The sequence below is a fragment of the Syngnathus leptorhynchus genome, chromosome 18, assembly GCF_054491065.1.
Source record: "Syngnathus leptorhynchus isolate UIUO chromosome 18, UIUO_Slep, whole genome shotgun sequence".
Classification (NCBI taxonomy): Eukaryota; Metazoa; Chordata; class Actinopteri; order Syngnathiformes; family Syngnathidae; genus Syngnathus; species Syngnathus leptorhynchus.
The window spans coordinates 5,070,893-5,096,403 of NC_141212.1; the positions used below are offsets into that span (position 1 = coordinate 5,070,893).

Genomic DNA, 25,511 nt, shown 5'->3' on the forward strand with positions numbered 1-25,511 from the left:
CTGCCATCCCAGTGGGCTGAGCCCACCCAGCGTGGTGTGATGACTGGAAAGTGGAATTCATCAATGGCTCCATCCGGCAACAACTTTCCTGGAGGACAAGGTAGAATTTCCTCATCACTCTTTTGACATCATCGTGATATGACTTCATATATGTGAATTGGCTTTTTAAAAAAAAAAAAAACACATATGATTGTTCAGACAGCTGTTTGGTCAGAGATGTCCATTTCACTAAGCTAACGGTGCACATTAAGCTAGCATAAAGAGCAAAACATTTCATGACTATTTGGGAAGATTTTATGAATGAAGTGGCTCACACGGTTTGCACGAAGAACCAGCGGCCGCAGTATTAGCATGCATTGCCGTTTGCGTGGGATTTGCATTGTTTAACAGGTTACTAGAACACTAGTTAACCTGGCAAAATATAGCAACATAACATAAGCTTCAGTGCCAAGTAAGAAGACTTTCCAGGAGTGCTGCAATTTAAATGAACATATTTGTCACGCGCAATGGAAAAACGTGTATATTTAGAACAAATTGAACTGTTTAATTTGTAATTAATTGCAATTTGCAATTATTAAAAACATGCAATTATGAGTGAAGATTTTCTAGTGAATGACAGCATGAGAAAGTTACAAGAAAGGAGGGAAGGTAACACCCCAAGGGGTTTCTAAATTATTTAATTTAATTAATATGATTTCTATATTCAGTCATGAAAGCACACAGAATTATACTTTGTGTTTAATCGAAATAAAACATTTGTAAGCACCTGCTTTTACTGTGGAAAAACAATCTTTCTTATGAGATATTGCTTAACTGTTGTTTACTTGTTTTCATTAAATAATACCAAACAAACAAAAAATATTGGCCAATAAACAAAATTGGTTAATGGGCAGCAATTGGAGGAAATCATTTTAATCCACTTATAAAAATAAAATTATAACTAATTATTTGATTAATCAATAGAATAATTGATAGAAAAATCGATCAAAATATTTGTGACAGCCCTAATTTCCCATCTACAGTACTCAAGTTTGTGACATGTTATGTTGTTAAAAGTGTTTTTCTCACACGCATTAACACGCCAATCCTCTTCTTATAGCTTTTCAACATCCTATGAACATTCACCTTCTGAACCTCTAAGAACCATTATTAGAAATTGCAAAGCCCAGTGTGACCGGGACGGATAATATTGGGCTTTGAAAACTCAGCATTAATTTTGGCTTGCTTGTTAGTTTTCATTCAAATTTTCTGAAATTTAATATGATAGTCACTTTATCAATAACATGCAATGAAATAATTCCAGTGATACTGATGATGTCAATACAATAAATTGAAAGGAGTCCTTTTGAAAATAATGGTAATAAAAATAAAGTGAAAAGGCAAACGTTTTTCAAGATTAAACCTTATGTAAGATAAATCATAAAACTTTCATTCATCTGTTCTTTTATTTATATAGCATATTTTAGAAGCTACCAGAGTGTCCATTGTGTTGCAGTCAAGAAGATAAGACTGGGACAAAACTGACTGCTCACAGTAAGTATTTTGAAAATATTCATCTCTTAAACAGCCCGGGATGCATCATCATATGTGTATATGATTGGTTTTTTGGTAAATACATTGGGTCACATGCAGTTGACAAAATGGCCACTTGAGGGCAGTGTTGTAAATGATATGTCACAATATCAGTTTTGTTTAGTCTATCGCCTTCAAATTTGTTTTTAAAACTTGGATGAGTGAAACAAAGCTTTTTATTTCATGCACGTGAAAAGGTAAGGAAACATTTTGAGCATATAAAAGTTTTTCCTAAGCATTTCTTGTCTGGTAATCCAAATGATCAATAATAATGACGTTGTTTTGTATTTAATTGTGCCATTAACAGGACTTTTGCCTTTTTCTGCTCATTGTGGTGCTAAGGTTAAACTGATCCTTGCAGCTGCTGTCTATAATTCAACCTGCACTTGTTTGATGTTAACAAAAAGAGAAAACTGAGGCAAGGGCCCTGTGGCACCGGCGTGCCTAATTTCCGTCTCACTATGTCGAGACTTGAAACTGTATGACTGTTTCAGTGCTGACAGATTGTCTAGCTCGTGCCATTTCGAAGAAACTATTTGAAATGGATCTTTGTGCTACCAGTGCTGTTAGACTTTTTACTTTCAGCAGCAATTAAATGATCCAGAATTCATATTTCAACATTTTTGTTTTGTCTAATAGCCTTGACTAACATCTTTGGTGATATAGAACTATCCTTTTTCAAATAACTACCTCCTGCAAGTCATCAGTTGTCCTGTCCTGTCTTTGCATCAGCCAATCAGCAACAGAAAAAGATTGCTATTATATTCACTCATTTGTTTTTAAATGCACCTGAAGTTGATGATAAGAGTTTGATTTGATTATTTGCGATAAATAGGTTTCGTTGAAATCACGTCGCTTTTTGATGGAATGTTTAGTGCAAGTGTATCGGTGCTTGGTATCGGTATCGGTCTGAAAAAAGCGGTATCAAACATCTATCGTATGATCTCATTTTACAATATGGGGCATTGCTTTACATTTGATAAATACTGAGAGTTATTAGTACCATTTAGTTCAATATAATTACGTTGAAGGAGAATTTTTTTTCCTGATTTTTGATGCACCCTGGACGCAATTAGCATCTGCTTATCTCAGACCAGTTCTGATGACCGTTCTAGTTTTTTCAACAAATACTTTTTGTCATACATGCCTTAGTGCAGATTGTTCAAGTTTGGTGGCGATTGAGCCAAATGCAGTTTGACAAGGTACAGAACTCCGAGGTCAGTCTGCAGCAAGAAACATGTGTCCCTGGGAAGAAAAGACCCTTATTGCACCCTCAGCCAGTCAACATTCCTGTGTTTGTACAACACATCCTAATGAGGCTGCGCTCTGTGGGGGGAACACGCCATGTCTTTGGGGATTTATCTGAAGAGCTTAACAAGTAAGGAAAGATCTAGTGAATCGACCTGCTCACTTACAATCGTGTTCTCTCGCACAAACATAAATCACAACTGATGAGGTGAGGCAAGTTAAGGTTTTTGGAAGGGGCGGGGCTAATATGTATCCTAAGGGTTAGTGCACACTGCTAATCAGGCTGTAAGAAAAGCAGGATTTGGGAGAATAGTGTAACTACTGTTAGCATTTTTTATATTCAGTTATTTATTCTGTCTTGTAACTAACCATTGCTGTGTGCATAAAGAAAGACGTTGCGCATTATTCAGTTCAAAGGCAAACTTATCGTTTCTATCCCTGCCAAAAATAATAAAACTTAAATGTCAAAGCCAAATATGCAAGATTTTCCATCTGTGGTTGATATTTGAATAACACATAGCAATAGCCAGAAAAGACAGTGGGGATGCAAAAGGTCAGTTTTCAAAGACATTCCAATGATCCTGATCTGTCTTAAGGAGTTGGTCCACCTGAAGCGCATGAATTTGTTTTCTTCCACTGTGCCTCTTCCATTTCCTCAGGAAAACTCCCTTCTCTTCCTTGGGAAATTTTAAAAGTCAGATTGCCATATTTTATAATGGTACATTCTGACAAGTCTATTGACTGCAGGGTCCTGGTACTAAAACGCAACACCTGTTGCTTTGTGGTATCGGTTCATATATCGAATATACAAATGGTGACAGCTGCGGTTCCCGTTGTGATACGACACGGCTTGACAGTTTTTTTGTAAGATGTCAACTCTTTAGGTTTAGTTAAATATTCATTATTTAATATTAATATTTTTTAAAATATTGGGTAAATATATTAAATATTTTCCCAAATCATGAAAGTCAAACAGTGGCCTTGGGGACTGATGCGATCGATGCTTCTCTATGATACACATTGAAGGAATAAACAAAACTACTAAGACATCGTTAGCATTGTTTATCGCATTTTTCGGACGATAAGCTAAACTTAAATTCTTTAATATGTTCTTTTCTATCCAAGTATTGGTTTACTTTGAATTTAGACCCGATGATGTCTGTTTTGAGTGAGTGCAACAGAAGGTAGGAGCTAATGAGCTCGACGTAATCTAAAAGCTGTACCATCTACAGCAACGGTGTCAAACACATGGCCCGGGGGCCAGATACGACCCACCACATCATTTTATGTGGCCCGCGAAGACAAATAGCACATCAAATTCATGTGTCATTACTGAAATTGCAAATTGTCTTTACTTTTAAAAATCATCTTTTTAAAATATTTTAATATATTTGACACAAATGCCAAACACACAAACTGGCTAAAAAATGAGCCATGGTTTAGCTCACATTTCGACTTTAAGGTTGATTTGGGTAAGAAACTGTAAATCTGACATGCAACAATGTGCATTCCTGATTAGGGTAAGTGAAAGCAAAGATCACACACCCCACCCCTCACGAGTCCTTCCCTTCTTCAAGTAACCTTTGACAGGAGAGGTCATGATTGTGTACAGCTAGATGACCTTTGGTAATGAGAAGGAAGGATTGCGGGTAACCTGGAAGTGCTTTGTCTCCACTCTCATGGGAACACAAATAGTAACTGAACTCAAGCACATAAGAATAGCCACAAGGTCACCGTTTTATTTGTCTTGTTTTGCTCTGCTGCACATTTTTCATTATAATTAGGCAAAATGACAATCCACTATTTAGCACTTTAAATCACAGATGGGACAGAGACGGACTATTAGGATTGATTTGTGTAAAAAAAAAAATCTTTTTCAGATAACGAGACCATATTTGGACAGCAAATCTCACAATTTTATGATTTATGTTCAATTTGATTTCCCTTTTTTACTAACTGGTTGAGGTTTTGGATAGCACAGAGATGGAAATATTTGACTGTTTTGTTATTCTATCATATAGCCGTAACCTCAGATTTTTTACATTGCCCAAAATGTTTTAATGTTGGTTACAACCCACTTCAGTGTAATGATCTGTAATTGGAGCTTTAGAAGTCTTCATTGCCATCTTGTCTGTCTGAAGGAAATGAGTCTGCTCTCCACAGACATTTCTCAAATTCCTCTCCTTGTGTCATTACTGCTAAAGCAAATAACGGCTTACGGAACAGAATTCCACCACTGAATCAACAGATTGTTTGTGTCTTCAGATGCTCAATGTGAATTGTGGAAAGGTAGGAATTTGTCAAGTAGTCTCTTTTTAGCCGAACCTTTGTATTGTTAAACGACTGATTGGACTTGATGATCAGTTCTTTCACTCAAACAAAGAATTGTAGCCCGGGTTTCTAGAATGCTTCCTTTGAAGGTTCCATATTTTTTCTCTTGACATTTTTACAATTAACAACAATAATGCAAAAATTGGAGGGTGACGAAAATCACGAAATATTTCCTGTTGAGAGACTGGAATCGGAAAACTAGGACAACCTCAAACGATTAATCGATGAATGAATTAATAGTTGTCAAGTAATTTGCGAATTGATTACTTGTCGATTCATTCATGTATATTATTTGAATCTCTGATGCAAATTAGGAATGTTTGGATTGTCCTTGTTCACGTTCTTAATTTTCCGTGAGACTGGTACAAACTGTTTTTGTTTCTCTATTTCCATTACTATTTTTTTCAGTTTCTATATAGTTTGGACCTGTTAACACATGAACAGATGGAGAGTATGCTCCCATTTCATCCCACAGGTAAACTTTGAAACTCTGAGGTCAAATTGTTCATTTCTACAAATTTTACAAATTGATCAGTCTTAAATTTTGAGAATGGATTGCTCTCCATGATCTGAGCCTTAATGGTGGAAATCCCAGCACTTTTGCTACTCAAATTTATTCTCAGTGAACTTAAAACTACTTCTCTGATTCACTCTGATCTCTTCAGCGAGGCACAGCGTTCTTCCTTCCCATTAATTTAATTATAAACCAATCAATAGTTGACTTCAACTGCTTCCATCTGGACTACTTGACGCTTTAGCACACAGTGTTCCCATTGCCTCGATTGTTCTACGACAATCTTTTTGTCGATACACTCTGAATGACCGAGCGGCACATTTGAACAATGCATTTCTGGACACGCCTTAAATCAAAGCTTCGACTTCCAAAAAAAAAGTTCCAGTTTCACAAAAGATACTCATCTTATCTATCTTTTTGGGGATAAAGAAGTCCCAGACATAGTTACTTATTGATTATAAAGTCTAAAAATTAGGGTGGTAGCCAAACAAAAGCAACTTTTATTTCCATGTGTATGTCTTTAATCTTGTTGACTCAAGCAGCATGATTCAGTCTGTATTATCCAGTGACTGATCCCGGCAGCTTTCTGTTAAGCAGCTGTGTTGACTGTCTCATGCCTTGATCACACTGTACAACTGTGTTGAGCCCGGGCTGCCATATCATCACACAAAACTTTTTTTTTAACTTTGATCAGGTGGACCTGTAAATGACTATAGGACCGCTTTCAATGGCCTCAGGTTCTCCGCTAAGCTTTATTTGCCTAATGAATAGTTTGGGATGTTTATACTTGGTCTGTCTAAAATCGCCTCTGGCTAAATGACAATCACAGTGTTTGCTTTATAAAACCTTTCAGGTTCTTTTATCTGTTTATGATGTGCTGTTTCTTGATGAGATAAGGAGGGGTAAACAATATTTGATGACACAAAAATGAATTCTCGGTAGCATAGTAAGGCTTTTATCGCTGGTGTAGATTCCTCGATAGGCTGTATCTTTCATTTTTGCAAAAGGAAGCCCTGGTTTTATCATTTTAAGGCGAAGGAAGAGATGGATAGCAGAAATGGGTGCATCAAGGCGTCCCTGTAAATAAATCCAACATAAAAACATTTCCTGTTGGTTGAGCGTTTTGAAGTTATGATGTCGCCACTCTTGAATAGAATTGTTCATTCATTCATTCTACTGTATATCCTCATATTGGGCCAGTAGTGAATTGGACTTTGAAATACCAGTAGGGAAGGAAAGACCCTGCAGGCTCGTCGTCTCTGACCCCTTTTGTCACAATCGGTCCCTTTCCCCTCCCACTCATTTCCCTGCCAAGCTGGGAAGAGTAAATATTTATCAGCCCCCACAACAATGGCCATCTCAGAGGGAAAGGAGACTTTGACCATTGCACATGCAAAGCTGGTGTAAAGATGGTTTGTTATCAGGCTCAGATGGAACATCTTCAAAAAAAATCCCACCCTTAAAACTTTGGAATTTTGGATGATTGGAATATGAGGAGTTGGAGGGATCAAGAGAAATATTTGCACCATCATAAAAGGAAAAAAATCTCTCCCTAAGAGTAAGCATGAATTTTGTTACCGTTTTAATAGCATCGACGTGCTATTCTTAATTTTTTAGGCATTGGTATTTTTAAAATCTGTCAACATTAGCAAGATGTGCCAGCCTTAAGAAATTTGATTGCCTGTTTTTCGTGTCACTTGTCATCAAGAGTCATTGAACGCCTCAAGGTCCTGGGGGGGAGTGTGACGCATAGACAACAGTCCATTCATGAAAAGAACAGGGCAACATTTTTGGTAAAAAAAAACCCAACAAACAAAGAAGTCCTTGTTTTATACTGATGTCATTCGATATAATTCAGCACAGACTCAGTTTAATGCAATTTTTTGTTATTTTATTGGCATGACATGTTTACTTTTTGGCGTGGAGATGTACTGAGCACTAATTATTATTTAATCGATATCCGTTATGGACAACAGTTTTTTTTAATTGGCAAATTAAATTCCTAATGTCAACACAAAAATATTCTGATACAATATCCAGGGCTGCTCTACTTTACTCGCAGTGCTATTATTATTGCTAATTATCTGAAATTTAACATGGGCGTGCACTTTTTCTTCTTACTCCGTGAACAATGTTGAAAACAGCTTGTTTGGCAGATGATTGTGAATATTGCCATCAGATTCCTGGAAGTTATTTAATACAATGGCCATTTTCCCATTGCGGAAATAATACAGCACAGGTACCCTTGAAATGTCCAGAAAATCCATGATCTAAAAACCACAAACTGATGTGTGTGTGTGTGTGTGTGTGTGTGTGTGTGTGTGTGTGTGTGTGTGTGTGTGTGTGTGTGTGTGTGTGTGTGTGTGTTTTTTATCTTATTTTTTTAAAACCAGCTGAACACAATGCTGCATTGTATAACCCCTTTTTTTTTATCTATCCCCCCCTCCCCACCCCACCCATGCATATTTGCAGTGGTTACAACCCAATGTGAAGATTTTTTTATTTCTGGTCACAAAACAGTTTTAATTCCACTTTTGCTATACTGCCAATTTTTCAATTCATACATTGGAACAACACCAACTTCAAAACTACAGATGTCACTCACTGGTGTGCACCACTGCCCCAACTATTATTATTCGTTTCAGGGGAGGCTCTGAGGCCCAAAGCATGAGGTAATTCTTTAAGCCTGTCACTAATAATTTCCCTCTCCTTTTTAATGACTTCATAGATTAATGCCAGAGCCTAACTGGGCTCCCCATCTTTTTTTTTTTTTTTTTTTTTTTTTTTTTTTTTTTTTTTTTTACCTCCCAACACCACTATCGTCATCTTTTAAAGCCATTTTACACTATAGATAAATATTTATGTACATATAGAGACCACTAACAAAGTCAACTTCGTCAAAACGCAATGAAACTACTTTCCACCATTTTATTTCTTAAGCATTATGGTTTGACTCCACGTTGCCAGCAATTTTTCTCCAAGTAAAAAGATATGTACCATGCATATGCATACTTATGTTTTCTTGGCTCAGAAGATGGACTGGAAAACAGATTGTATAATGTAATAAAATAAAATAGAATAGAATCTGGAGCATTTTAAAATTATTTCTCTAAAAATGCAGATAATTCAATCTATTAATCGCAGATCCCTAGAGACGTGTCTTGGTCCAACACACACACACACACACACACACACCTGCAGAAACAGCAAATCAAAAAGCGACTGTGCATTTACATTCCTAGCAGCAACTCTGTGGAATTGTTTTCCATAATCTGTGTTTCGTCAATATGACCATGATGAAGTCATATTTGTTTGAGACGCTGGTGATGTGCCTTATGTTTACTCGACGTAGAATTGTGGTCATTATTTTGAATTGAACAACATGCCTGCTTACATTTTCAGATTATTATTTTTTTCTCTTATTAGGTCTGATGGGATCAGATGAAACAGCAATTTACTTTGATGAGTTGTAGTTGACTCCACAGATGATCATACCATTTTGCAAACGTGGACAGCCACTTGTATGTTTCTCAAGTTCCAAGTGGAGCTCTTGTGGGCTGAATTGCCGATACTTTAGCCTGACAGATGACTGGGCATGATATAGCTGTTCTTTTTTTTTTTTGTGGTCTATCCATCCAGTTTCTATACACCGCTTATCCTTATTTGGGTTGTTTATGAGCTTTCTTTCTGTATTGTATCGCAGCTGCAAATGTGGCAACACCTTGGCTACTATGTTTCTTGTGGAAAAACATTTTTACAGATCCCCCCCCCTCCCCACTACTCCCTTCTTGTCACCCTAATGACCTTTCCATCCTTAATACTCACATTGCGCTCATTCATTTTTATTTTTTTTTCCTTTTCGTTTGAGTCTGTCAGACATCCAAAAGGTTTATGACAGCAGGATGTGATCTCATACCTCCTCCAACATTTTCAACCACACAAAAAAATTGTCCTTCCCTACTTCATCCAATCCACCCCCCCCTCCCTCAGAGGCCTGCAGAGAAATTTGACACGCGGATGTGATCTCTCAGATTTTATCACCGTTTTTCTTTCAAAGCGATGCTAGTCGAAGTCTAGTTTTGAATTCTTACTCTTTTTTTTTTTTTTTTTCCTTCACTGACAGTTGTTTTTGGTAGTTGTCATTTAATCCATTTGCACAGATGCGGTTTAAGCTATCGGTTGATACGAAATTGGTAATTAGTAAGCAGTTGTGTTTACGATAAACATAAATTAGCTATCATCCTGGAAAGTTAATATGAAAACATCTTAAAAGTAGCAGTAGAGTAGGAAAGTGTTTCTTAAATTTTGATATCATCTTCAATCTTGGGCTTCCAGACTTTTCTCCACCAGGTAGCCAAATTTCCATGTGATGATCCAGTTTATGGTGTTTGCGGCTTGTGTTGATCAACAGGACATCGAAAAATCTCTTACCAAGCTTCCCCACCATGTTTGTAGTTTGATCAAACCCCAAGACTCAAACTCTCTGTTCAAGCAAAACAAGATCTCTTCTTTCCAGCTTTGCATTTTGATTTGCGAGCACCCCTCATTTGCAATGCTTTCCGTCTGCTGCTTCTTTTCTTCTACTTGATAAGGACCTTCTGTTTGCACAGCACCTCTCTTTCTCCATCTTCTTTCAGGTCAGTCCCTCCCATGCTAGTCTCCCTGTGAAATACAACAGAAAGAGGATTGTTGATTGAATCATGTTCTTTTCTAGGCAAGCAATTGATTCGGGCTGCTGGTAAAAAGGTTTAAAAAAAAAAAAAAACAAACGGGGAGGTGAAAGACACATGTACACCTAAATCAGGATTTGACGCAGACTTTGGGGTCCGAAATTTGGGAATCGCGTTGACCCCAAAAGCGCGCCGTATAGAAAGTCTTGCTTTATTAGAAAGGCATGTTTTTAGGCAGTTCAAGGGGTCCTTTGTTACGTTAATTTAGGCCAGGCATGTTGTTCGGCAGTCGAAGGGGTCCGTTTGCCCCACTCACATCAAAGTCTGTTGACGTTTTATTAAAAGAGCAATACACAGATGACAATAGATTTAGATGTATTTTGATTTAGGTGTATTTTAGTGCAAAAAAAAAAAAAACTTTGCCAAAGGTTTCTTGAAGTCACATGTTCCTAATTTCTATGCATGTTGTTTTACTGCCAAATAATAGCAGCTCAACGTTAATTTTGCATGCCGTTCAAACACAAGCTCAGCTAATGAGAGTTGTGAGGTCTGTAACTTTCCCAGTTTTATGCCATGACTCGTAAAATGTTATGAGCCATGGTACAAGTTTTAATTCAGATTGATGTTAATGGAAGAAATTACTCAGTTGTTGGGTTTTTTTCACCCATTTTTTTCCAGGTATTTTCATTTTACATCATCAAAATATATTTTTTTAAATCACTCAGACTATTCGTATTTGCAATTTTAAAAAGTAAACTGCTCATCGTCTGAGCTATCAATCTTTTGCTCAATAAATACGAATCAAGTGCATCGATTCCTTGTTCAAGCTGTTTTTCATTGCCGAATGCGCTCATCCAGTGGATATAAAAAGTCTACACACCCCTGCTGAAATGCTATTTTTTTTGTGGTATACAATTGATCTGTACATTTTATAGATCGCATAAACATTTTTATTACAAATAATAAAAAAAATGTTTTTAAACAGGTATAGGTACTTTTTATACTACCTGTACAAATTATCCAAATGTTATTACATTTTTAATTCAATAAGTTAGCAGTTTATTTGATCTATGTATAGTTACTCTTGTAATAATTGCAAATTAGGTCATTTCTGTCCAAATCATAACATAGACCTGCCTATGGCTTTTGCACCTGTCAACTTATGAGTGAACATATGCACAAATGATGTCATTCTCACCTTTGAGGTGCCAGTCAACACATCAGAGAAGAATGTTGACTCAAAGTGCCGCTAAACTTTTCTGCCAGTCTCTTCAAGTCTACGCCAACTGCTTCACCCGTTTTTATTCTTGTCTGTCGCGTGCTTTTATGTGATGATAAGAACCAGACGGATGGACCATCTGGAGAACGTATGTCTCCTTCCAACACACAGTATCAGCACGATAAAAAAAATATCACGGCTAAGCGGTTCAGAAAATGGATGGATGGATGGATGGATGGATGGATGGATGGATGGATGGATGGATGGATGGATGGATGGATGGATGGATGGATGGATGGATGGATGGATGGATGGATGGATGGATGGATGGATGGATGGATGGATGGATGGGATTTTGGACCCGTCCAAATTTGAGGAGCACAATTTCTAATTTATGTTTGTTCTCTAAATGAATAGATTTTACAATTATTCTAACCCCAACTCTCATTATTTTAATCAGATGTGTGTATACATTATGTAACATGTTTACAGTTGAAATTCAAAACAACTTATTTTGGCCTTTTATTTACCTAAAAAATGTTGAATTCTAAAAATATTCAAATGTAAAAATGACTCAGGGAGAACGTTCTTTGGTTATCTAATGATCGTCTGTAAAAACAGACAACCCGCATATATGTTAAGTGCCATATACGCACGCATGTACATACGTCATAGTCAAAATAACGACCTACTGGCATTTATTTTAAAGTGCACATTTACTGCATCGTGTCCAGATGAGTTTCATTACTTGCATATTCAGAATTTCGTCCCAGGAAAAAAAAAAAAAGTAATGCTTGTGCCTTTGCCAAATATTGGTCGGCAAGCATATTACAGGCAGCCTGTTAAATGTATTCTGCTGGTGTAGAAATCTTTGCAACAACATTGTAACTCCCAAAACAAAATGTTGTTTTTTGTTAATGTGTAAAACTCTTGGTTTTACTACTTCTACAAACTGTAGTTGTAACATAGCCCCTTAATTCTCCAACTACTTTCGTCATCCCCCTTGAGTCCTTGTTGGCAGATGTCAGGGGTGTTAGCGCTAATTGGTTGGGAGACGTCCGTTCTCGCTGCGAGGGTGTCAAGGGGATAGAATTTCCTCGCTTTCTCAATCTTAGCTTTCCAAAAAAACCAGGGAGCAATTTGAGCAGAGCTGCTTGGCGATCAACTGATATTTTTGTTCTTGTTCCCTAATCCTTGATTTCTACTTAAATCCATTGGGTGTCATTTTTTTACATCTATATGATAAAACAAAAAAACAAATTCCTGCCTTCTCATTTTTACCATTTTTCTCTCTTATATTTATGCTGTTGTCTGCTACACTAGTCACTTTGATTAGTTGTGTGCCCTTGTCTCAAGGGCCTCTGGGTTTTCCTGTTGGGCCTCTGTCCCTCCAAGCACAGTATGGTCTTTGATGTGGTTTTCAGTTTTTGGCTCCATACAGGAAAACCCCTGTGTTGGTTTTACGCTGCCACATGCGATACTCACAGTAAAGGGGGAAAAGGTAAAGCCCGTCCCCATGTATCAGTGTTATTATTAGAGATGATCACAAAGCAGTAAATGACTTGTTGGGCTTTTAACTGGCCTGGAGGCCAGATGCCTCACGACTGCAGATGATTACTGTTTGCGATATGAAATGTTCCCTAATCCTGCCAGACAGCTGGAATTAAAGCCAGGTAGCTGCCCTCTGCCTTCCGAGCATACTTGGTGATAAAACTTCTCCCCCGCTGAGAAAATATTGTGGCCCAAAAAATTTATTTGCATGGTCCAGAAGGTTTCTTTTAGAAAAGTATACGGTTCCTGGAGATGAGATGGAGGTGTGCATTTGAGTAGCCAGCATGAGTTAAGGATTTGAAGAGTGTAAATTGTCCAAATTAAATTCCACTCTGTAATGTAGTTTGCAAGTGTTGAGTAATTAAAAGATGTTTTCATGCTTTATGATTCTTTTGTTTGACTAACTAAGTGAACTTGTCTGGCTTTTAATTTTTGGGAACAAAAAACATGATTCTAACCATTATAAGCGCTATTGTGTGGAAAAAGTTACTATAATGCCGATTCCAAAACTCTCATAACTTTGGTCAGGAATGATTCTTTGGTGTTTAATTTGTAGTTGGTTGTTTTTTGTTTTTTTTGTCCCATTCATCATTTGCCAAGCCTGTGGCATCAAAAGATCTTGAGGCTGTAATTATTACCAGAGGTGCATCAGTACTGACAGTGAATAAATGTGATGATTATTTTCAAATATATTTGCAAAAATGTATAAAATAAATAAATAAATTTCACCATCACCGCTGCATAGATGCAATATTTTATTATAAAATGGATCATTTCATTGCAGAACCCCCCCCCCCCCCCCCCCCAATGATCCTTCAGTTTGAAAAGCCTTTCGTGGCAGTGATCGGGTTAAAGCCGAGACTGCAGCGGTCCTATCAGTGAGTTGCGGTCCGGGCAGTCCCGGCCCACCGCCTCCTTGCCAGCCTGCTTCACTCCTTCCCGAGGAAAAAGGTAGTGTGTGGACACACTGATCTAACATGCTTCTGTCTTTTCCGGGCTGTAGTTGTTTCTTCAACCTGCGGATATTTGCGCTGCATGCAAAGACTTTTTTTTCTTGTCGCCAATTAGGTGCCGCGTATTGCGAGGAGCGTCTGGACACCGCACACAGTAGGTAGGTCGTGAAGCAATAGTGGTCGTGGTGGTGGTTTCATTCGCGTGGGGTTTTGCTTTTTGCGTCTTTTGCCGCTGTCTAGTCGGGCAATCATCCAAATGTTACGTAAATAGACACACGGGCTTTTGTGGACATTATGATGTGAATGATGTGATTTTATTTTAGTGTATATGACAGATTGTGACTGGTGATGTGACACAATCATTAAGTTTTTTTCCCTTAAAAAAAAAAAAGCATGTACAGTATATTATCTGGCTTTCCATTGTTTTGCATTGTGGAACTGGAAACAGTTCTCCTGAAAATCTTCTCTATGGAATAGTTATGTGGCCAACCTTGTGTTGTTGTTTTGTTATACTAAAAGTTGTTTGTCTTAATGTGGTTGTGTTAGAAGTACTTCCCTGCACACTATTTTAGTTTGAGTGAAAGAACTATTCCCAAATGTCTATTCTCCTCAATTAAATTAGTGATGTACCAATAGAGATTTTTTTTTAAGGCGTGCTCTTTCCGGTACTGATCCAATACTGACCCCCCTCCCCTAACCCCCCTCCCTTGATTTTTATTCCAACTCTAAGGTGTGGAAGGAATCATACGGATTAAAAGGATTACATGTTTTGCTGCACTTATAACACATTGAACAATAGTGTTGGGCTGTTTTTAAAAACTTTAACCGTGAGTCGGGTCATAACAAAGAACAAAATATCTTTTGCTTCTTAAGCCTTAGCGAAACTCAATTTAGACTGTATAATCTGATTTACGCCAGCCGAAAGGTGCCTCAACACGGCAAAAACACAGGAACAGGATCGCCCCGATCTTGTGCCTGAATCCGGTTGTATCCGATACTCACATATAAGTCGATTCAAGAGCCGATACTGACACAGAATATCAGATGAAGACATCCCTAAATTAAATCTGACAAAAATATTGTGTTGAAAACAAGAATTTTTTTTTTCAGAGTGTTTACCACTGATGGGACGAACCAAAAGTTGCAACAACAACTTAAAAGTGTCAGTGTTGTTGCCCAGATTGGTATGTTAAACAGCCCAGCTGTAAAAGGCGACCCTTTGGGGGTCGACTGCAGGGGTCAAATATGTCCATAGTCTCTCCTGACAACTAGAGACATGTCAGAGTACGTCAAGCTGTATGTACGTATCTAGTGGGGAGTTAACCATGAGGCGTGGTAATTACTGCATAGCAGCCTAAATTAAAAGGACATCAGGTACGATATCGATATTGTGTTCCTAAAATAATTTTTATGACTTAATGAAATCATTGAAATTTTTCATGTGGCAAAATAAGCAATGTTAACGTATTCTTGGCTAATTAATTTGTAAAAATATTAAACATGTATGGTGATGTACATTTAAGTTTGCATCTGACTGGTAAAATTCAGATAAAAAAATTACATTTCATAAGAATCTTATTGCATGTATTCAGGATATGTGTATTGCAATATTTATATATATTTTTTTTATATATTTTGCAGCCCTAACGTCTTAACTTGTGTTACCTGAGCTCGTCATTGCATTAGGTGTCTCAATCGTTTGGACTCCCAACCAATCAAAAACCTGACATGAGATCTTGTTGAAAACCAGATTCTTTGTCATCAGCTACGTCATACCTAACTACTTACTTTTGGGAATTGCTCCAAATGTCTTGGCTTGGCTTTCTGTTGCGTTAGGGGAAAATAAAACGCAAATCACTGCCTCATCCTTACCGGAACAGGTCATCTTTGTCAACTAAGGACAGACTTTATAATCAGATAATTGATTGTTTAAAATTATGATCATGATGTGAAATAGAATTTTAATCGCACTGCAATCAGTAGACATTGATTCAATGTTGACTAGTTTGTGCTTTAAAGGAGAATAACATGAGACATTGAGCTACATCCACAAAGTTATGCACCATGGCAAACTCCTCCAGGCAGCATTCCTCTGCTCAAAATGACAAGTCTATATTTCAAAATAATTCATGATCATTCCTTTTCCTCAGTGCTAATAAAAAACATACTAGTCCTTCTTGGCAATGCTGGTAATTGTTACACTTGCAGGCTGAATTCTTTAAATCCAGAGCATTTATCGCCTGAACTGTGTCTAAGCCCTTATTTAAAGTCATTACAGGCGCTTGACAGCTGTAGCCAGACAAATGACTTCATCTGGGTTTCCCTTAGCTTTTTTCGCCTCAGGCACAGAAGTTTGAAATTCTCCGCTTCTTTAACCTGACCTGATCGACTGTCACACTCATATTTCACCTCGTACTCACTCACTGTCGAGGTGTCATGTAATGCATTTGTCATATAGACCATTACTACTCGGTTTAGAGACTGGCATGAAAGTCACGGTAACGTGATGTATTGCTCGGCGGTCAGACACCAATAAATTTTTTTTTTTTTGCATTAATTTCCTGGGTGGATGAAATAATGTGTCAAACTTAATACTTATGGGGTGTTATCTAATCATTAAAAAAAAATCTTGCCTTTCAGATATCTGTGGTTTGTCAGCAAAGACAAAGTCTGGTTGTTTTCATACAAAAATACCTTTTGCCCACCTAATTTCATTATTAACCAATTTATTTAATCTGGTCATATGGGTCTTCGGTCTTTTTTGCATGTGAAATCATTACAAATCACAACGAAGCTTTTTTTTTTTTTTTAATAACATGTTTCCAAATGTGGTCTATCGCAAAGGGAAAATCACCATGACAAGAACAAGAGATACCAAGATATTTCTCTCAACATGTGTTAGTGGCATGGGAGTGGCTTTGCAAGGCAAGAAGCCCAATGCAGTTTTAACCTTCTGAGTAAGTGTAAGCCACAACTCGTTCCTGTTTTTTTGTTTTTTTGGTCATGCCAGGTTAAAAAAAAAATAATTGTGCCTTTCTTTGACACGCAAAGATTTATTTAAGATGTTACATCCAGCAGTGACATGCCCTGTTTAAAGCACTACAGTTATAATTAGGGTCTGAATCATCTAAAATTTTCCACGCCATGCACCTTCAGTTCAAACTTTTAATATCACTATGAAAGCTGGATGTTTTGTTGCAAATACAAAAAAAATACATTTTGTATTATATCCAGTTTAGTCTACACAACAAACTGATGAATACCTAGTTTTGAAATCAGAGACTAGTAAAAACTGTTCAAATATTTTAAAAAGATGAATGCTAATAAAAAAAAATGCTAGCGATATCTGTACTTTTGCAAAGTGAAGACAATTTGTAATTTTAGTATTGACACCTAAAATCGATGCACTGTCTTTGCGGGCCAAATAAAATGATGTGACGGGCCATATCTAGCCCCCGGGCCTTGAGTTTGACACCTATGGAATCAACAAAACACTGGCAGAGCAACACCTGAAATCTGCTCCCAGAAAATGACAGTCAATCCACAAATCAGTCATGCTTTTATGTATTCCCACATTTCATTTTATGGTTCAGGGAAGGCTAAAGCATTTTGAACGAAGGGATGCAACTGCCCAAATACTTGGGAATCCAAACACCTTATGTCTTTCCCTTCTGTTTTTTTTTTGTCTGACAGTAATCTAGCCAGGCCCATTGGGAGAGGACAATGGCCCTGAGCGACACGATTGATGACCCTCTGGCCCCCAACTGCGAAGGACATCCTCTCTGTATGAGTGAAAATGTACCTTCAGATACGAGTATACCAGACAGTAATGTGCAAGAGCCTGTCACAGCTGCCTCAAACGGTGATGACCTTTTAGCAGAAGGAGATGAAGAAACCTCAGTTAGGAATGCGGCATGTAGACAGCTGCAAAAGAAGCCAAGATCACACGTCCAGAGAACAAACAGACCAACCCAAAACGGTGGAGTTGTCAAACAGAACGGAACCCTCAGAACGCTCCCCCACCCGACCGCCTCTGCAACTTCCCCCGCTGTCATAGAGTCTCAAACGCTAGCCAAATCCGCTCGATCCCCGTCCTCCCCTTGTCTCCAGTCCTCGCCGTTCTGCTGCCAGCAGTGTCGCTTGCACTCCTTTTGCTGCCCATGTGGTCAGCAGGAGTGCCCTCTCTGCAAGATTCCAAACCCGGGCCATGGGCTTGGCTTGGTTCCTCATGCCAGGAGCCCTCTGACCTGCTCTGGTTGTCCACCTGCTTGCACTTACTCACACCCCCGGCCTCATCTTACACACCCTACCACTCCACTTTGTCTACACCATCACAGTCACCAGCCCTGGCAGGAGCATCTCCAGAATTCAACACATTCAACTGGAATTAGGTAAGTGTTGTGGGTTTTTTGTTTTTGTTACTTATTGCTTGTATCTATCTGTAAATCAATTATTCAATCGAGTAAAAACAATATATATAAAATATTTTTAGAATCAACTATTCAATTGATTTGAATATATATTTATATTTATATTTTTATTTATTTTTATGTATATATATATATATATATATATATATATATATATATATATATATAATTTTTTTTGTTAGGTATAAAATATTAAAATCAATTATTCAATTGATTCAAATCTAAAAATTTAAATATATATATAGATAATATTGAAAAAAATATACATAATATATATCTCTCTATATATATATATAGATATATATTATAACAATATTTTGGCTTAATTTGTTCATTGAAAGTGTATCCTGCTAGACCCGCGACCTAAAATACCCTCCTGTGCAATTAAGTTTGGCAACTTTTGGCTTTTAAGTATGGGCAGTTTCAACAGTCATCAGATAGGCCTCAATGAAAAGGCACTGCACATCCACACATGCTCACACGGTAACCACGCATTTCCCTGTCAAAGCTCTATGCTCGTATTAAAGCCATTTGTTGGCAAACCTTTCCGTTTTTTTTTTTCCAAGTGTTCCATATTTAGTGAGGAGGGAGTTGACTTTTCCTCAAACCACATCCCATCACCGCATCTGAAACTGGGACTATTTAATGGCGTGCATCATCATTTGCATAATCCTATATTTACCAGTGCTGCAAAGATGGGAGGAAATTGACTTAGGTTGCTTGTTTTTATGGTAGCGTTATTATTAGTCTTGATTTCACATTTCTCAACATGGAATATTCTTCATTTGGGATCAATAGAATGTCCTGCAGCACCTTCATCTGCAACTTCGGAAGGATTTTTTTTAATTTTGTCGTCGCACACATTCAACCCTTAGTGGGCAACTTTCAAGCATCATACATTTATTCCATGTTCACTTTTTCTTCTTTAACCTCCTTAAATACACCCCTACCCTCACCCCTATATCTCATTCCGATGGTGAATGGGGAGCAGATGTGGCAAGCTCTTTTAATGTTAAACCGATTTTCTTACTCACCAAAACATTTTAGCAACAACATTTTGGAATTACAGAAGTTTGATTGGACAGGGTAATCCGATCATTTCAAAATGACAACAAAAAAAATCTCCACTGAAATTACAGAATCGATGGTGATTTAAAAGCTGCAAATATTAACATTTTGCTGGTGAGTCATGATTTTCTTTCTTGACTGGCTTTCAAACTGTTGGCAATGAAGAATTACTTGTCTGGCACCGGGCCATGTTTTTTCCGGCTGCTCTTGTAATGACGTATTAAATGGGTGCACGTCGCCGATTTCATGGCTTGCTCAAAAACTAATCATGTGCAACGTTCCAGAAAAGCACACATCAGGTCTGGGGAGGCTTTATTTCTGACACTAATTGCTCCAAACTTGAAGGTCTGTTTTATGGAATATTTGTCCACCTGTCTGACAGGGAATGTAAGTTACCTTCAGGCCCCAAAACACACAGACTTTTGTTTATGGACATATTATATAAGGTTACAAATATGTGCTTTTGAAATCATCCAACAAAATAATTGATGATGTACTTAGTTTTCACTTGTTCGCTGGTTGTTCATTGCCTTTTTTGTTCAATGTCTTTACTGCCACAAATTATTTATTATTCTCAATCTATATTTAGAAAGGAAAGTTGTGACTACCTTGTGGGTTTTTTTTTTCCCTGCCATTATTTGAAGATTCTTTGGTACAAACTGAAATAAGAATCTTATTTAATCTTACACAAACTATTTTTTTTTCTTTGGGATCTAGAATCCCTGCTTTGATTCAATACCAAAGTCATTTGAATAAATCCAAATTCGTTGTAGGACACGGGTGTCAAACTCAGGTCCCGCGGGCCAGATCTTGCCCGCAGTGTAATAATGTTTGGCCCGCCAAGACAAATTCTCCATTGACTTTTTATCAATACTAAAATGACAAATTGTCTTCACTAATAAAGATGTTGCTAGCAGGTTTTATTATCATTCATCTCTAATTTTTTTAAAACACTTTTGACTGGTCTTTGATTGCAAAACTAGTTGTGTCAACTAATATTTGTCATTCATACATTTTTTTGGTTTGACAGTCGAAGGACTGACACATCGCCATACTCGCACACGCACTACAACCCCCCCCCCCCAAAAAACTTTTTGTGTTTCTTTGCTCTGTCAGCACAGCGTTGAGTGAGTGGCTAGAGGCCTGTGTTTACCTTATTAATTAGCCCAGTGATCCAGAAAGACTCCCACAGGTAAATAGAAAAACAGTGAAAGTTACACAGAGAAAAGAAAATAAGACAGAAGCCAGGAAAAGGAAGAGACGATAAAGTCGGTAGTCCAGTCACTGTATTGTCTTTGTTTTTCGGCTAAAAACGTTGAGAAGCAGCAACTTGTATATGTTGCGGATGTGGTTCCATAGTTGTCGTTAAAATTAGACATGTAAAAAGACTTCGACTTTAAAAAGAAATTCAAAAATAATGACTTAGGGAATTTTGTTTAATATTATCAGAACAAATAGTTTTATGGTTTTCATTGCACACTTTGTTCTACTGCTTCTGCTGGGAGCCAAAGGTCACATGGCATCATAAATAAATAGTTCTCGCCTCCTCCAAACGCTCCTAAAATATTTTTGAGGGGATTGGCCGCCGCTTTGACATCAAAATGTAAACGGTATTTATCTTTCTCATTTTCTTTTTCAGCCCTGCTTGGCCCTTTCGATTCCCCAAAAGGTAAGGCCTGCCAAAAACAAAGTCTCATGTTGATGGTCTGGATTGCAAAAATGTCCCCCACCCCCTTTTTTTTTTTTTTTCTTCCCGTCATCCATCCATCACTGCTGTCATTCCTTAATACTGAGTCATGAGTTATCTTGTGGGAGTTGTGTCTGTCTGTACCTGGTTTTAGCAGACTGCATCTCATCATTTCTCAGTCATCTAGAAGCATCCTAATTCTAATTCAAAAAGAATATTTGTCCATATTTGGAATTTGGTTTTGTTGGAGGATGTCAATTTAGTATCCTTCTTGCATTTTTCAGTTATTCGGAGCTGATAGCTGATTGGCCGGTGGTGGTTCTTGGTGTGTGCACAGTGCTAATTGTCGTGTGCGCCCTGGTGGGTGTCCTTGTTCCTGACCTCCCTGATTTCTCTGACCCTCTTTTGGTGAGTATCGTCCAAATAAAGTGCTTATTTTAAGGTCAGATTACAACATGTTTACTAAACTTCTGTCTGTTCATCGTCTTAGTCACTTTGTTCTGCTTCGTCTTACATTTTGAGGCTTAGCCAGGAAACCCGTGTCAATTTTACTGAAATTATTACGCACATCATTGTACTGCTGCCTTATACGATGGCAAATTACACAGCAGCTCTAGTTTTTTTTTTTTTTTCCTCTAATACTCTAGTAATAGTAATTAACAATGATTGCTTAATTTTTTTCTTCTATAAAGGGTTTTGAACCTCGAGGAACTGCCATCGGTCAACGATTGGTCACATGGAACAACATGGTGAAGAACACTGGCTACAAAGCGACACTGGCCAACTATCCCTTCAAATATGCTGACGAGCAGGCTAAAAAGTAACTGAACGAAACACAAGACATCATTGTCAAACTTTCAAGGCAGATTTTCAATGTGATTAGCATCTTCAGTCTGGAACTGATTGATTCAAAATGTGTCTGTCACATCAGAGTCAATTGGCTTGTGTGTGTATTTGCATGCAGGACACAAACATACTTAATAGCAATTCAAGACTTGCACAGAATAGAAATTAGGTTTTAATTTGGCTTTGCACTTTGGGTTGGAACCAAACTCATGCCAGACGGTTCATTGTGAATCCCCCTGCAGACAAAAAAAGGAATTTGTGATCAAACCCTCCCGATCTTTCAATGTTTCTGTCTGTAGACATAATTGTGTGCTTATGTCTGTCAGCAAGCTTCCCCACTTCATCCCATATCTGTCAACCCTGTGCCCTTGCCCCCACCCCCATAGGTGGGTAGGAACTAACTTCATTTAGTGTGTCACATTTACTCTTGGACTTCTTGGGTAAATTTCATTAGTCAATTTTAATGCAGTGCATTATTTTTTACTTTGTTAAAAAACACTTTTACTCTGTTACATTGAACTATATATATTCACAATTATTATTTTTATCTAAATGTTTTAAATTATCTAAATGTTTTAAATTATTTTTACAAATAATTATTTATATTTTTTTTAAATTATAATTTTAATACGTTTTTCAATTAATAATTTTTAAGAACTTTCTGTGCAACATTTTAATTTTCATGTTCTGATTTTTTTACTTTTCTATATTGAATTCCTTCTCTAAAGTCTTCTTTAAGCATTGAAGGGAATAATTGTATTAAATAATATTGTAATCAATCATCCAATCATTTTTGGTTGCTTTCTAGTCACCAAGAACCTAAGTGGCCCGAAGACCACTTTGATCGAGAAAAACGCCATGCAGAGTGGGACTTCAGTAAGGAGTTTTTCTGTGATGTGCCTGGTAAGGTTGGTTTAAATTGATCCAATTGCTATACATGATTGTATAATGTCTTTATCAGAATTATTATTTGTCTGATATAATTTTCCTTTATATTGTACCTCTTGTAGGCTCCAGCTATTCCAGACTGGTTTTCTCATCTGCTGAGGGGAAGAACTTGTGGAATATCCAAGCCATCAAATCCATGTGTAATCTGGACAACACGAGAGTATGAATGCAGAACATGCATATTGTATATTTTTTCCAGAAAAAAAAAAAAAAAATTGAACTTATTGCTTCTGTCTATAGGTACGCTCTCATCGTGATTACTGGAGTCTCTGCCAGCGTACCAACGATGCTTCATGTTGCCCCAGCTGGACTATTGGGAACTACATAGCAGCCCTAACAAATAGGTCATCCTGTCAAATGATTACCGAGCGTGACGTATCGCACACGTTGAAGATTCTGCGCTCTTGCGCCAAATACTACCACAATGGCACGCTGGCGCCCGATTGTTGGGACATGGCCCTGAAACGCAAAGATCAACTGAAGTGTGGCAACGTGCCTCGGAAATGCACCAAGTATAATGCCGTTTACCAAATGATGCACTTCCTGGTTGATAAGGACTTCCTCAGCCCGAAGAGCTTGGAATTTCCCCCGCCTGTTCTCATGTATAGCATGCTCTTCTCGCCGACCGAGAAAGGAGAGTCTATGATGAATATTTACCTCGATAATTTTGAGAACTGGAATTCCTCCGACGGCATTACCGCAGTCACCGGGATTGAATTTGGAATTAAACACGACCTCTTTCAGGACTACCTACTTACGGACACGGTGTACCCAGCTATAGCCATCGTTATCGTCCTACTAGTCATGTGTGTGTACACACGATCCGTTTTCATCACGCTAATGACAATAATAGCCATAATTAGCTCGCTCATTGTCTCGTATTTCCTCTACCGCATGGTTTTCAACTTTGAGTTTTTTCCCTTCATGAACCTCACGGCTCTCATCATCCTGGTGGGAATCGGAGCGGACGACGCCTTTGTGCTTTGCGACGTGTGGAATTACACCAAAATTGATAAGCCTAATGCCGAGCTGGCGGAATCCGTCAGTGTGACTTTGCAACACGCCGCTTTGTCTATGTTCGTCACTAGTTTTACCACCGCTGCTGCTTTTTACGCTAACTATGTCAGTAACATCACGGCTATCCGTTGCTTTGGCGTCTACGCCGGGACGGCCATCTTGGTGAATTATATCCTCATGGTGACGTGGCTTCCAGCTGTGGTGGTGTTACATGAGCGCTACCTACCGAATGTGTTACCCTGTTCGAAGCCCCAACACCAGCAAACTGGCTACTGCATCCAAATGATTGTGGCAGGTCTTTGCCAAAAGGCTAGCAGATGCTTGTTTAGTTTCTCTGAAGCCTCTCGAATCTTCTTTGAGAAAGTCCTTCCATGCATTGTCATCAAGCTCCGCTACCTTTGGCTCTTCTGGTTTCTTGCACTTACAGTGGGCGGGGCATATGTTGTTTGCGTCAACCCAAAGATGAAACTTCCTTCACTGGAGCTGGCTGAGTTTCAGGTGTTCCGTTCCTCTCACCCTTTCGAGCGCTACGACGCAGAGTACAAGAAGCTGTTCATGTTTGAGAGAGTGCATCACGGAGAGGACCTCCACATGCCGATCACCATCATCTGGGGTGTCACACCTGTGGATAATGGTGACCCCCTGAACCCCAAAAACAAGGGAAAGTTGATGCTGGACAGCAGCTTTAACATCGCCAGTCCAGCATCTCAGCTTTGGATCCTCAATTTTTGCCAGAAGCTTCGAAACCAGAGTTTTGTCTTTCAGTCAGACGAGCAGGACTTCACCAGCTGCTTCATTGAGACGTTCAAGCAGGTCCGTTTTCCTTGCGCCAGTTTATTAGGGACATGTGTAATAATACCACTGACTAATTGTTCAACATTCTTTTCTATTAAGAGAATTTTAAAATTCAGGAAAATAACTACTTGCACTTTTTTTCCATTCACAGGCATGACAAGTTAAGATATAAAATGGAATGTTTCATTCATAAAAAAATCAAAATTATTGTCAGCATTATCATTGTAAATTCAATTAAAATTGTAATTAAAAAAAATTAAATACAACTGGACTGGACAAAAATGTCCTGTATTTAAAAGATTGAAGTTTTGAATGTAACTTTTAATTATATTTTATTAGTTATACATATGTGTGTATTTTTTTTAACAGTGGATGGAGAACCAAGACTGTGAAGAGGCATCCGTCTACCCTTGTTGCAGTCAATCCACTTTCCCCTACAAGCAGGAAGTATTTGAGCTGTGCATTAAGCGAGCTATTATGGAGCTTGATCGCAGTACCAACTATCACCTGGATAGCAAGACCCCTGGACCTCGATTTGACATCAACGATACCATCAAGGCCATTGTTTTGGAGTTCAAGAGCACCTTCCTCTTCACGCTAGCCTATGAGAAGATGCATCAGTTCTACTGTGAGGTCAGTAAATATTTTTATTATTATATTTC

General features: G+C 38.0%; 1 protein-coding gene across 5 annotated transcripts in view; it reads left to right on the forward strand.

The window, feature by feature from the left end:
- Window positions 1-25,511, forward strand: part of disp1 (dispatched homolog 1 (Drosophila)) — a 27,727-nt gene continuing 2,216 nt past the window's right edge. Inside the window, exons 1-10 of one of the 5 annotated variants that reach the window (XM_085937049.1) lie at window positions 1-100; window positions 1,457-1,533; window positions 17,752-18,449; window positions 21,196-21,225; window positions 21,528-21,651; window positions 21,936-22,063; window positions 22,898-22,992; window positions 23,100-23,197; window positions 23,278-24,867; window positions 25,219-25,482. In XM_085937049.1, coding sequence (XP_085793175.1) covers window positions 17,782-18,449; window positions 21,196-21,225; window positions 21,528-21,651; window positions 21,936-22,063; window positions 22,898-22,992; window positions 23,100-23,197; window positions 23,278-24,867; window positions 25,219-25,482 — 2,997 coding nt within the window. In that variant the 5' untranslated portion in view covers window positions 1-100; window positions 1,457-1,533; window positions 17,752-17,781. The other 4 variants (XM_085937051.1, XM_085937048.1, XM_085937050.1 and 1 more) reach the window with 4 other exon arrangements.